Source organism: Ursus arctos, chromosome X, assembly GCF_023065955.2.
Source record: "Ursus arctos isolate Adak ecotype North America chromosome X, UrsArc2.0, whole genome shotgun sequence".
NCBI lineage: Eukaryota > Metazoa > Chordata > Mammalia > Carnivora > Ursidae > Ursus > Ursus arctos.
In genome coordinates, this window is record NC_079873.1 from 47,297,653 (window position 1) to 47,312,722 (window position 15,070).

Here is a 15,070-nt window from a genome sequence, read left to right on the forward strand (position 1 = left end):
CTCACTTTCAATCTGCATGTGTCTTTACCTCTAAAATGAGTCTCTTCTAGGCAGCATATAGATAGGTCCTGGGTTTTTGTTGTTGTTGTTGTTGTTGTTGTTTGTTTTTTTGGTCCTTTCTGATACCTTATGTATTTAATTGAAGAATTTAGTCCATTTACATTCAGAGGGATTATTGGTAGATATCAATTTATTGCCATTGTATTACATACAAAGTCGTTGTTTCTGGAAATTTTCTCTGATCCTCTGTAGTCTTTGTTGCGCTTGGTCTTTATTTCCCACTCAAAAAATCTCCTTTAATATTTCTTGCAAGACTGTTATAGTGTTCACGAATTCCTTTAGTTTTTGTTTTTCTTGGAAACTCTTTACCTATCCTTCTATTCTAAATGACATCCTTGCTGGATAAAGTATTGTTGGCTGCATATTTTTCCCATTCAGCAAGTTGAATATAGTATACTACTGTCTTCTGGCTGACCAAGTTTCTGTGGAAAGATCTGCCATGAACCTGATTTTTCTTCCTTTGTAGGTTTTCTTTTCACTTGCTGTTTTCAGGATTTTTTCTTTATCTCTATATTTTTCAAATTTTGCTGCCATATGTCTTGCTGTTCTGTTTTCTTTGATTTTGATGGGCGTTCGCTGTGCCTGCTGGATTTGGATGTCTGTTTTCTTCCCAGATTAAGGAAGTTTTCTTTTTTTTCTTTTAATTTTTTTTATTATGTTATGTTAGTCACCATACAGTACATCCCTGGTTTCTGATGTAAAGTTCGATGATTCATTAGTTGCGTATAACACCCAGTGCACCATGCAATACATGCCCTCCTTACTACCCATCACCATCCTATACCATTCCCCCACCCCCTCCCCTCTGAAGCCCTCAGTTTGTTTCTCAGAGTCCATAGTCTCTCATGCTTCATTCCCCCTTCTGATTACCCCCCCTTTCTTGATCCCATTCTTCCCCTACCGATCTTCCTAGCTCTTATGTTCCATAGATGAGAGCAATCATATGATAATTGTCTTTCTCTGCTTGACTTATTTCACTTAGCATTATCTTCTCCAGTGCCGTCCATGTTGCAACAAATGTTGAGAACTCGTTCCTTCTGATAGCTGAGTAATATTAAATTGTATATATGGACCACAACTTCTTAATCCAGTCATCTGTTGAAGGGCATCTCACCTCCTTCCATGATTTAGCTATTGTGGACAATGCTGCTCTGAACACTGGGGTGCATATGGCCCTTCTCTTCACTACGTCTGTATCTTTGGGGTAAATACCAAGTAGTGCACTGGCTGGGTCATAGGGTAGCTCAATTTTTAACTTTTTAAGGGACCGCCACACTGTTTTCCAGAGTGGCTGTACCAACTTGCATTCCCACCAACAATGTAGGAGGGATCCCTTTCTCCACATCCTCTCCAGCAATTGTTGTTTCTTGCCTTGTCTATTTTTGCCATTCTAACTGGCATAAGGTGGTATCTCAGTGTGGTTTTGATTTGAATTTCCCTGATGCTAATGATTTTGAACATTTTTTCATGTATCTGTTAGCCATTTGTATGTCTTCATTGGAAAAGTGTCTGTTCATATCTTCTGCCCATTTTATGATTTATTTGTTTCTCGCGTATTGAGTTTGAGAAGTTCTTTGTAGATCTTGGATACCAGTCTTTTATCTGTAGTATCATTTGCAAATATATTCTCCCATTCCGTGGGCTGCCTCTTAGTGTTTTTGACTGTTTCCTTGGCTGTGCAGAAGTTTTAATCTTGATGAAGTCCCACAAGTTCATATTATCCTTTGTTTCTCTTGCCTTTGGAGATGTGTCATGAAAAAGGTTGCTGTGGCTGATGTCGTAGAGGTTGCTGCCTATGTTCTCCTCTAGGATTTTGATGGATTCCTGTCTCACATCGAGGTCTTTCATCCATTTGGAGTTTATCTTTGTGTATGGTGTGAGAGAGTGGTCAAGTTTCATTCTTGTGCATGTAGCCGTCCAATTTTCCCAGCACCATTTATTGAAGAGACTGTCTTTTTTCCCACTGGATGTTTTTTCCTGCTTTATCAAAGATTAGTTGCCCAAAGAGCCGAGGGTCCATTTCTGGTTTCTCTATTCTGTTCCATTGGTCTGTTTTTGTGCCAGTACCATGCTGTCTTTGTAAGTGGGATTTTAAAGTCCCCCACCGTTATTGTATTACTATCAATTAGCTCCTTTATGTTTGTTATTATTTTTTTGTATATGGGTGCTCCTGTACTGGGTGCATAAATACTTACAATTGTTTTATATTCTTGGTGGATTGTCCTCTTTATTATTGTGTAGTGTCCTTTTTTTTCTCTTGTTGCACTGTTTTAACATCTAGTTTGTCTAATATAAGTATTGCTACTACAGCTTTCTTTTGACATCCATCTGCATGATAGATATTTCTCAGTCCCCTCACTTTCAGTCTGCAGTTTTCTTTACGTCTAAAATGAGACTCCTGTAGGCAACATGTAGATGGGTCTTGTTTTTTTTAATCCATTCTATGACCTTATTTTTTTATTGGAGCATTTATTCCATTAACATTCAATGCAATAATTGATAGATATGTGATTTATTGTCATTTTATTATTTGTTATGTGGTTATTTCTGAAGATTTTCTCTGATCCTGTCTTTTCTATCTTTCACGCTTTGCTGGATTTCTGTAGTGGTGTATTTGGATTTTTTTCTCTCTATTCTTTGCATATTTATTAGGTTTTTTTTTTTTGCTGTATGGGTAGCATTAAGTTTGTATATAACCCTTTCTGCATACAGCAGTCTATATGAAGTTGATGGTTATTTAAGTTTGAACCCATTCTTGAATCCTATCCTCTCCATGTTTCAGGTAAATTTTGTCCCATTTTGCATCCTTTCTTTTGTGAATTCCTTGACTATTTTTTTACCAAAATATTCATTTTTACTGTTTTTGTGTTGCCTACGTTCAGACAGTCAATTGTAGTGTCCTGCTGTGTAGTGTCCTTTGTTTCCCAGGGCCTGGTACATCTGGGAGTGTCTCCAATCTGTTCTGCATGTGCACTGTTGTTTTGTCCTAGCTGCTTTATCCTTCAGGCCAATAGTTCCAGAGGCTGTCTTTCCCTGTTATGGGAAGTATTTGGCCCCCGGGATAAATGTGGTATATTTTAACTAGGTGTACTCTGGTCTGCTTGTGAAATGAGAGCTGTCATCACCATGACTGGAAACAAGGCTCTGCAAATCTCCCAAGTTGGGGGACATGGTATGAGCAAGGATTTGTGCCTGTCTTCTAGGGAAGGGGGCCTACAATGCTGGGACTGAGGCAGGCAAGACTGGGAGGGGACATTTTCTGGAGCATGGGGCCTTGGTATAAACAAGTTAGGCAGTGAACATTGGTGTGGGCTTGTTCTTGCAGGTGGCCCTGTACTTATATTGAGGAGCAGGTGTGAGAAGTGGTTCCAGCCAGTTCCTTTGTTCCCAGAAGTTCTCTCCATGGACGCTGCCTCTGTGGGATGCACTCCAAAATGAGCAAATAACCTCCCTACTCTGTGCCTCAGGTGCTCTTCAGATCACTTTCCATGCTCTATTTCCACAAGTTGTTTCCCTGCCTTTTCTCCAAGAGCAGTACAATGCCATCCAGAGTTTATCCCAGCCAAGCCCATTGACCTTTAAAACTCCAGGCGTTAAGTTCCGCTGGTTGTCAGAAGTCACAAAATTCAGCCCCTCTCACTTTCCAAGCCAATTGCTATCTGTGCACTCCCTGTATGTTAGTCTGTCTCTCACCCTCTTCCGTGACTGTGGCTCCCTCCCCAATGCAGCAGCCACAATCCATTTCTCTCCCAAACCACATCTCCACTCTTCCTACCTTCTTTGATGTGGCCTCTTCTCTACCTCTAGATGTGGAATTTGTTCTGCTAGTCCTCAGGTCAATTTCTGGAGTATTTAGGATGATTTGATAGTTATCTAGTTGTATCCTAGGGTCTTCCTACTCCCGCCATCTTCCAACAACTATATCAAACCTATAAACATTAACAATAATTCTTTAATATCATCCAATATCCAGTCAATATTCAAATTTTTCCAATTGTCTCATAAATGTGTCACCAGTATTTTCCCTCTTGCTTTCTTTATGGTCTCTTTGAATGCACTTGTTCCTCCTTAAATCTATCCTTCATTGAGGAGCTAGTTAATTCCCACCAAAATAGTTCTGCACATGTCACTCCCCTCTTTGAAACAATTATATTTTATAGCCCAGCCTTTCCTCAAACTCAACTTTCCATCATATTCCTAATATGCAAAAATGAAAGATAGTTTTATTTTGTGTAAGGGATGCATTATTGAACAGCTTTCATAATTCAAAACTCATGTAACCCAAATCTAATTGTGATAGAGAATGAAGTCTTGTTTTGTTAACTGGCTAAAGTAGCACCAGTATTTCCAAGACCACCTTCAAAGTCCAGGGTGTTGCTTGGCAATGACATACACAGTTCACAATATCATTAACCTTTACATTAATGGAATTTTTAGGAAGTTTTTAACTAGGTTGAGGTTTTATGTGTTTTTTTAAATGTATGTTACCTATAAAGTGATCATTTAACTCATACTTTTAAATTTAAAAGTTGGATATTTTGGTTTTGCATATAACATAGCTGACAATACTGCATCATTATTCCCTAAGCATATTGTCTGTTGTTACATCTCTACAGACAGGAATATCTCTTACCCCTTCTCTGCCTAAAGAATTCTTATCAATTCTCTAAGATCCATATATAATAGTTCTATCTCCTTGAAGTCTTCTCTCATCTTGTTTAGACAGAATGAATTATTCCCTTTTCTTTTTCTAAAATTCCTTGCTTATATGTCTCCTGCATCGCTTATTATGGTATGACTTTTAAGTCATTCACGTTATTCTATCATTATAGTTAGTATTTAGTATGCGCTTCATGGGTAGTCCCTTACTCACATTTGCCGTCACCCAGCTTCACACAGTACTTACAGTTGATATTCAGAAAATGTTGACGTTAAGTAATCTTGCAGGGTTATTATAAAGATTAAATGAAATAATTTGTATCAGTTGCCTGATACAGTGCCTGGTACTAGTGTTCCCTAAAGTTTCCCTTCTTTTTTCCTCATACTCCTGCTTCATTTCTCTCAACTCCCTATGTATTGTGTCTATGAGAAGAAAATACAGAGTTCTTGCTTTCATTGTTCACATGTCTCTTCTTCAGGGCACTGACTATTTTCCACCTTTCATTCATTTATTTATTTAAGGTCACTGGCTCTATTCATATCAGAGATCCTCCTAAGTCAGCAAACAGAAGGAAGATGACATCTCCACCATTCTTGGATGCCAAACCTATGGAGAACCCAGCACTAATTAGTGACATCAAGATTGAGCCCCCAGAAGAACTTCTGGCTAATGATTTCAACCTGCCCCAGATGGAACCAGTCGACCTCTCTTTTCACAAGCCCAAGGCTTCTCTCCAGCCCGCCAGCCTGCTGCAAGCTCCAGTACACCCTCCAAAGCCACAGCCTGCTCTCCAGACACTTGTAGTGTCCACTTCAACATCTGACACAAGCACATCAACAAATATCCCTACTGTTCTGACTCCAGGCTCTATCCTGGCCTCCTCTCAGGGCACTGGTGGCCAGCAGATCTTACATGTGATTCACACCATCCCCTCAGTCAGGCTGCCAAATAAGTTGGGTGGCCTGAAGACCATCCCAGTGGTGGTACAGTCACTTCCCATGCTGTATACTACTTTCCCTGCAGATGGTGGCCCTGCAGCCATTACAGTCCCACTTATTGGAGGAGATGGTAAAAATGCTGGATCAGGTAAGCACCAATGTGCTCTTTCCTGGGCCTTACCTTCCTCCATCTATTCTCTTTTGGAATTGTCTTATCTCTTATCTCTTTTCATCTCTTCTAATTATTATTGCACACTGCTTCAAGAATAATTATTTATAAAGACTGTTCTCATCATATCTCTTCAGTGCTTAAGAGTGTACAATGATGCTCTTTTGTTCAGTCCATGCTTCTCAAATTGGGGCATACATATTTTTGAGTGAAATACTATGTATCTTCCTAGAACCTGTGTGTTATTTGATAATAAACAATTTAAAAGATTTTATATTTAAAAATATGATTTTATTAGAGAAAAATGTACAATTTGAATAACCTTTTAAGATAAAACACAAATATCAAAAATAGTTTTAAGCTTATTAAGGCACACACCCTGGGACTTTCTAGGAAAATGTGTTTATTTGTCTCCGCCATTAGGAATGCTTTTGTGGAAAAGTTGAGAACATTTCTAGCCCTACATATGTAGCCAGGCTTAGCACCTGCCTCTCCCAATACCGTATCTTTTCTCTTCCCTGCAGGTAAAATATTCTTCTTTAAAATGTTGCCATCTTTCCTGTGCTCCCCTCCATTTGGCATCTATTACCCTCCATTTTAGTTTTTTATTTGCCTGTGTTACAAGTATATGGCATTCTTACCAATTGAATTGTAAATTCCTCAAGGACAAAACTATCTAATTTCCATTTGTGTGTCTCCAGAGAACTTAACACAGTGATAGATAGTAGTTGCCCTGCAACAAATAATTTGATGAACAAACTTGAAAATATGTACAGGAGAGAGTTCATATGCTATAATCTTCCTTTTTGTTTAATCTTAAAAATAAGTTCAGAATTCAGAAAGGAATAAATTAAGTGCCTCTTTCACCACTATCTCCCAGCCACCCAGTTCCCATCATGGAAATGTGTCTAGTTTAGTTTGTAATTGGTAATGATCAAGTAAAATTATATGGCCTCTGGAGTGGTTCAAAATATTTAGCCTCACCACAGCTGTAGAATTACAATCAGTTTTGTATGTTGTGCCTTACAAAGGACATTGGGAAGTTGGAGTATAATCAGAAGAAAGAGTTAGGATGGTGAGATATTTCAAACACATGTCAAACAAGGAGCTGACAAATACTTAGCATGAATTTAAAAATCCAAAAGGGAGATGTGTGGGTGGAAATGACTAAAAATCAGATCTTAGCTCAGTATAGAAAAACACTTTCTGGGGCGCCTGGGTGGCACAGCGGTTAAGCGTCTGCCTTCGGCTCAGGGCGTGATCCCGGCGTTCTGGGATCGAGCCCCACATCAGGCTCCTCTGCTATGAGCCTGCTTCTTCCTCTCCCACTCCCCCTGCTTGTGTTCCCTCTCTCGCTGGCTGTCTCTATCTCTGTCAAATAAATAAATAAAATCTTAAAAAAAAAAAGAAAAACACTTTCTAACAGTTTTCTATCTTTGAAATTTAATGCCTTATAATCATTCCATCACCAAATGTAGGAGACTGAAAAACAACGTACTGAGCATCAAACTGCTGAGACTCTGTAGTGTTTTCCTGAATAAAAATGATAATCTTCTAGTGGTTAATTGTGGTAATGATAAGTGTTTATAACAGTCTTGTTTTTGAGATTCTCCTCAGGGGTTAATGAAAATTTTGATATCAGTTCTCATATGGGAAGAGAGAGACAAAGAAAAAAAGGAAATGGGAAAATAAAATTCCCTGAGAATATGCTGATATCAAGGTAGTGATAGCACAAAACAATGATTTGATAGGGCTTTGAATTGCCCCCATAATATCCATCAGTCAACAAGAACCACTCTAAATAACAAAATAAGTTTTAAACATTTCAATGTAATTTTAAACAAAAACCATTAGCCCAGTAGTCTCCAAAATGGTATGCTTACACCTTGGTTGGGAAGTGGGGGAGTGAGGAATGCACACAAAACAATTGGAGCACAAGAAGAAAGTATCAACATTTCTATTTCTATTTTTCATAATGTACACAAAAATTTAGTATACTAGTGCATTTGTAGCATATGCACACACACACAAACACACATACGAATTGAGATGTATGCTTAAAACTTTTTAGTGAATGATACACAATCAGTGTATGGAGATAACTACACTAGCCAAATGTTCCACCCTCCCCCCAACCTTATTGCTACCTTTAAGTTTCTTCTATACAGAAATTTTGAAATTTTTACTAGATCTAGGAGACTGATGGGCATTTGATTGAGTTTTGGTAGAGATCTGAAACATCAGTGGTTGATAATAAATATTTGAGGGCTTCTCCCAAAATAGGTGGAAGGGAAGTATGCCAACATGTATTGAGCACCAACTAGGTACTAGGTATGTGCTTCAGCTCATTGACCCATTTCCATTTAGGGGCACAAAAGCCAAAGGAGATGTTCTCATCTTTGAGGTGAACTTAGGCATCAATCTTTGGATAGCCAGTGAACTACTCAGAAAGTTCAACTCAAAAAACACACATTGAGTCTGACTCTTCAGGACACCCTTGTTGTGAAGGCTGGAGATAGAAAGTTAAATCATACCCAGGCCATATCCTACTTAACTCACTATCCTAGATAAGCTCATTCCAATGGTACCAGAATGATCCTTATTACTTTTCCTTCAAAGGAATTTTAGCTATGCTAAAACTTTTAAATGTTCTTCTCTTCTTCCATACAAATACACTTCTTTCATCTTTGCTTTCTCTTTATTTCTCTATCTTGCTGCTACTTCTCATTGTGGGCCAAACTGGGAATCCTGAAAATGATTACAGAGGCACATATATTTGTAGCTGACACTGCTCTTTTTCTTTGCTTTTAGTAAAAGTTGACCCCACCTCCACGTCTTCACTGGCTATCCTAAGTGACAGTGAGGAGAGTACAATTGAGAGTGGATCTTCAGCTTTACAGGGTATTCGGGGACTACAGCAAGAGTGAGTACTTCTGTCTTTATTTCAAGTCTGTCTGTGTATAAACGTGCGTGTCTGTGATAGAATTGGAAGAAATTCTCAGACACAATAGCAAGCATTTAAAGAATAACAAAATACAGGTAAATTGCCTTCCCAGCAAAGGCGTGAGTTTGTATGCATACATGTGCATGGACATGGCATGTTATGACAGAGTTATGTCCTAATTGTCTAGACCACCAATTTTGCCCTTGAAAAATCTATAAATTTCCCATAAGTACAGTTGCATACTGTTTTTCTCTGTAAGTTTAGAGCCCTCTTGTCTTGCAATGTTAGAACTAATAAAATAGTTGTCTTGCATTTTAACAACTATGTAGCATGAAAAAATACATTTATGTAACAACAAAAAAGAGTTTTATTAGACTGAAATGCTCACACTGGGAACAAAAACCACCCAAGGAAACATTACCACCTCCTAGGACCTGCACTTACCGAGAAGAATAGCCTAGTTGAGGGAATTGCTTGAACTATCTCAATTATTTCTTCTCTTGAAGGCCTCCTCTTAAATTTGCATAAATTAAATGCATGTATGAGGTGATTCCACTGTATGCAAGTCCATTAATTTAGCTTCCACGGTAAAATCATTCTTTGGTACTGTCTCTCTTTCTTTGCTCAGACCATCAGCAATGACCCAAATGCAGGGAGAAGAGTCTCTTGAGTTGAAAAGAAGACGGATTCACCAATGTGATTTTGCAGGATGCAGCAAAGTGTACACAAAAAGCTCCCACCTGAAAGCCCACCGCAGAATCCATACAGGTCTGCACACCTCCACCTCATCCCCAACACACACACACACACACACACACACACGGAGTCTGTGAAAGATAGGAAGAGAAAAAAGTCTTGAAACAATGACTGATCCATTTATACTCATGCACACAGGATTTTAACCTATGTCTTGTTCCTACTCAAGTGTAGCTTTTATAAAACCAACCCAGGGAAATACTAAGTCTGATGTCTTCTGAATAGGCATTATCCCCATTGAACATTCGTGGGTCTTTCTAATAGGGAAGTAATAACACTTATGCAAGATTAAGCAGCTAAGGCATCACTCCCTCCCTTGTTACCAGAGTCCCACAGGTTTTTACTGAGTATTGAAAAGCACAAAGGCAATTTAAACTAAGTGAAATTAAAGCAGGCTTTTGGAGCTAAGCACAATCCACTAACCTATAGCATACCTTTGTTCACTAGACAAAAAGGTGAATATTTTAAAAAATTAAAGCAGACCTCATGGAGATTGAGCCAAACTGGAGGGCAGTGCCCCATCTGAAAGAGAACTGTCATTCAAACCCAACTAAGTATTACCAAATTTCCCATATTTTAAAGAATGAGAAAATCAAGATTTTTATGTTACGTGTCCTAGATTTTGAATGTTGCCATATAATTAAAAATTATTATAACACCATATATTCAAAGAAACCTGCTGATGGGCCAGATGTAGATTGTCAGTCATTAGTTTATACCCTCTGCTTTGGAAACTCTTTCTACCCAAAAATCTCCAGCTTAGAATTGAGGCTTGGACACCATGGATAAGAAAGGAGCCTTGCTCTCTTGTAAACACATACTGCATTACATTTGCAGTGTTAGGATTTGTATAGAAGAAACCAGAATCCGAGATGCTGTGCCCTGAAGCTATGATCAATTTCCAGGCTGCTTTGTCACAGTATTCCTGTGACAATCTTATTGATGTTTTGTTTGCTTCCTCTTCATGTAGTGTGCAGGCTGATTCCACTCACACACACAGGTATATGTATATACATGTATAAATATATACTAAGTATTTAAACTAAGAATTTTGAAATGTAAAAGTAGAATAGTTTACTAGACACTCATGTACCCTTCACCCACCTTTAATAACTATATCAGTATATGGCTAATTTTTTTATTTTCACACCGCTACTGATTCCCTGGTTCTCCACAGTATTATTTTAGAACAAATTACAGACATCATATCGTCTTAGCCATAAATTCTTCAAAAAATATTTTTAAAAGATAAAGAATTCCAAAAATAGGCACAAAATTACTATCACATAAAAATTCCTGATATCAAATTTCCTTAATATCAATATCATTATTCTTTTACTTTTATTTATTTCTATTTTTATTTTTTTATGTCACTAACCAAACAGTACTTCATTGGTTTTTGATGTAGTGTTCCACAATCCATTATTTGAGAATAACACCCAGTGCTCATAGCAAAACATGCCCTCCTTAATACCCACCACTGGGCTAACACACCCCCCACACCGCTCCCCTCTGAAACCCTCAGTTCCTTTCCTGGAGTCCATAGTATCTCATAGTTCGTCCCCCCCTCTGATTTCCTCCAATCATTTTTCCAGTCCTTCCCATAATGTCCACCATGTCATTCCTTATGTTCCATATATAAGTGAAACCATATGAAAATTTTCTTTCTCTGCTTGACTTATTTCACTTAGCATAATCCCCTCCATATCGATGAAAATGGTGGGAATTCATCCTTTCTTATGGCTAAGTAATATTCCATTGTATATATGAACCACATCTTCCTTATCCATTCATCTGTTGAAGAGCATCTAAGCTCCTTCCACAGTTTGGTTATTGTGGACAATGCTGCTATGAACATTGGGGTGCATATGGCCCTTCTTTACAACTGTACCTTTGGAGTAAATAATCAGTAGTGCAATTGTTGGGTTATAAGGTAGCTCTATTTTTAACTTATTGAAGAAACTCCACACTGTTTACCAAAGTGGCTGTACCAACTTGCATTTCCACCAACAGTGTAAGAGGGTTCCCCTTTCTCCACATCCTCTCCAACTTTTGTTGTTTCTTCCCTTGTCAATTTTTGCCATTCTGTCTGGTATAAGGTGGTGTCTCATTGTGGTTTTGATTTGAATTTCCCTGATGACAAATGATGTTGAAATTTTTACATGCGTCTGTTAGCCATTTGAGTATCTTCTTTGGAGAAGTGTCTGTTCATAACTTCTGCCCATTTCTTCACTTGGTTATCTGTTTTATGGGTGTTGAATTTGAGAAGTTCTTTAAAGATCTTGGATACCAGCCCTTTTTTTAAATTTCTTTTTTTTTATTATATGTTAGTCACAGTATAGTACATTATTAGCTTTTGATGTAGTGTTCCAGGATTCATTGTTTCTGTATAACACCCAGTGCTCCATGCAATACATGTCCTATTTAATTCCTTTCAACAGGCTAGCCCATCACCCCAACCAATTCCCCTCTAAAACCCTCAGTTTGTTCCTGGAGACCATAGTCTCTCATGTTTCATCTCCCCCTTGTTTTCCCACCCTTCATTTTCCCCTTCCTTCTCCTAATGACCTCCCTTCTATTCCTTATGTTCCACAAATAAGTGAAACCATATGATAATTGTTATTCTCTCCTTGACTTATTTCACTTAGCATAATGTCCTCCAGTTCCATCCACGTTGATGCAAATGTTTGGTAATCATCCTTTCTGATAACTGAGTAATATTCCATTGTACATATGGACCACATCTTCTATATCCATTCATCTGTTAAAAGGCATCTCAGCTTCTTCCACAGTTTGGCTATTGTGCACATTGCTGTTATGAACATAAGGGTGCACGTGGCCATTCTCTTCACTATATCTGTACCTTTGGGTTAAACACAGTGGTGCAATTGCTGAGTCATAAGGTAGCTCTATTTTTAAATTTTGAGGAGCCTCCACACTGTTTTCCAAAGTAGCTGTACCAACTTACATTCCCACCAAGAGTATAAGAGGGATCCCCTTTCACCACATCCTCTCCAACATTTGTTCTTCCTTGCCTTGTCAATTTTTGCCATTCTAACTGGCATAAGATGGTATCTCATGGTGTTTTCCATTTGAATTTCCCTGATGGCTAATGATGTTGACCATTTTAGATCTTGGATACCAGTCTTTTATTTGTAGTGTCATTTGCAAATACCTTCTCCCATTCCATGGGCTACCTTTTAGTTTTTTTGACTGTTTCCTTGGCTATGCAGAAGCTTTTTATCTTGATGAATTCCCAAAAGTTCATTTATTCTTTTGTTTCTCTTATCTTTAGAGATGTATCATGAAAAAAATTGCTGTGGCCAATGTCAAAGAGGTTGCAGCCTATGTTCTCCTCTTTGATGTTGAAGGACTCCTGTCTCACATCGAGGTCTTTCATCCATTTGGAGTATCTTTGTGTATGGTGTGAGAGAGTGGTCAAGTTTCATTCTTTTGCATGTAGCTGTCCAATTTTCCCAGCACCATTTATTGAAGAGACTGTCTTTTTTCCACTGGATGTTTGTTCCTGCTTTATCAAAGATTAGTTGCCCAAAGAGCCGAGGGTCCATTTCTGGGTTCTCTATTCTGTTCCATTTACCTATGTGTCTGTTTTTCTGCTAGTACCATGCTGTCTTTGTGATTACAGCTTTGTAGTATAGCTTGAAATCCGGCATTGTGATGCCCCCAGCTTTGTTTTTCCTTTTCAACAATTCCTTGGCGATTTGGGGCCTTTTCTGCTTCCACACACATTTAAGGGCTGTTTGTTCCAGATCTTTGAAAAATGTCATTGGTATTTTGATCGGGATAGCATTGAAAGTGTAGACTGCTCTGGGTAGCATAGACATTTTAACTATGTTAATTCTTCCGATCCATGAGCATGGAATATTTTTCCATCTTTTTGTGTCTTCTTCAATGTCTTTCAATAGTGATCTGTACTTTCTAGAATATAGATCCTTTACCTCCCTGATTAATTCCGAGATAACATATGGTGCTATTGTAAATGGGATGGATTCCCTAATTTCTCTTTCTTCAGTCTCATTGTTCATGTATAGAAATGCAAATGATTTCTGAGCATTGATATTGTATCCCGCCACATTACTGAATTGCTGTTTGAGTTCTAGTAATTTGGAAGTGTACTCATTTGGGTTTTCCATATAGAGTATCATGTCATCTGCAAAGAGAGACAGAGACTTCTTCTTTGCCGATTTGGATACCTTTTAACCCTTTTTGTTGTCTGATTGCTGTTGCAAGGACTTCCACTACTATATATTGAATAATAATGGTGAGAGTGGGCATCCTTGTCGTGTTCCTGATCTTAAGGGAATGGCTTTCAGCATTTCCCCCATTGAGAATGATATTCACTGTGGGGTTTTCATAGAGAGTTTTTATGAAATTGAGGAATGTACCCTCTATCCCTGCACTCAGAAAGGTTTTAATCAGGAAAGGATGCTGTATTTTGTCAAATACTTTTTCTGCATCACTTGAGAGGGTCATATGGTTTTTGACTCTTTTCTTGATGATATCATCTATCACACTGATCAATTTGTGAATGTTGAACCACCCTTGCATCCCAGTGATGAATCCCACTTGGTCATGATGGATAATCCTTTTAATGTACTGTTGGATCCTGTTAGCTAGGTTCTTGTTGAGAATTTTGGCATCCATATTCATCAGGGATATTGGTCCGTAATTCTCCTTTTTGATGCGTCTGTGCCTGGGTTGGGGATCAAGGTAATACTGGCTGCATAGAATGAGTTTGTTGTTTTTCTTCATGTTTCTATTTTTTGAAACAGCTTCAGGAGAATAGGTATTATTTCTTCTTTGAATGTTCAGTAGAATTCCCCAGAGAATCTGTCAGGCCCTGGACTCTTGTTTTTGGGTGGTTTCTGATCACTGCTTCAATCTCTTCATAATTAATCAGTCTGTTTAAATAATCAATTTCTTCCTGTTTCAGTCTTGGTAGTTTATAAGTTTCCAGGAAGGCATACATTTCTTCCAGGTTGTTTAATTTATTGGCATAAAGATGTTGATAAAAATTTCTAATGATCCTACCTATTTCATTGGTGTTGGTCGTGATCTCTCCCCTTTCATTCATAATTTTATTAATTTGGGTCCTTTCTCTATTCTTTTCAAAAAATCTGGCCAGTGGCTTTTGGATCTTCTGGGTTTTTTTTTAAAGAACCAGCTTCTAGTTCGGTTGATCTGCTCTACTGTGCTCCTGGTTTCTAATTCATTGATCTCTCCTCTAATCTTGACCACCTGCCTTCTCGTGCATGGGTTTGTCTTCTTCTGTTCCACCTCCAGCTTCTTGAGGTGAGAATATAAAAACTGCATTTTAAGTTTTTCTATTCTTTTGAGTGAAGCATGGATGGCTATTTATTTCCCCCTTAGGACTGCCTTTGCAGTGTCCCATAGGTTTTAGACTAATGTGTTTTCATTTTCGATGGTCTCCAAAAATTGTTTCATCTCCTTCTTAATTCCCTGGTTTACCCAATTTTCTTAAGGAAGATGGTTCTTAGTTTCCAAATGTGTGAGTTTCTTCC

General features: G+C 38.2%; 1 protein-coding gene across 1 annotated transcript in view; it reads left to right on the forward strand.

Moving 5' to 3' along the window:
- The first annotated feature begins 4,913 nt into the window (after positions 1-4,913).
- KLF8 (KLF transcription factor 8) overlaps positions 4,914-15,070 on the forward strand; it is an 87,440-nt gene continuing 77,283 nt past the window's right edge. The window contains exons 1-4 of the mRNA XM_044380385.2: positions 4,914-4,958; positions 5,242-5,806; positions 8,639-8,750; positions 9,400-9,539. Coding sequence (XP_044236320.2) covers positions 4,914-4,958; positions 5,242-5,806; positions 8,639-8,750; positions 9,400-9,539 — 862 coding nt within the window. The remainder of the gene's footprint in view (positions 4,959-5,241; positions 5,807-8,638; positions 8,751-9,399; positions 9,540-15,070) is intronic.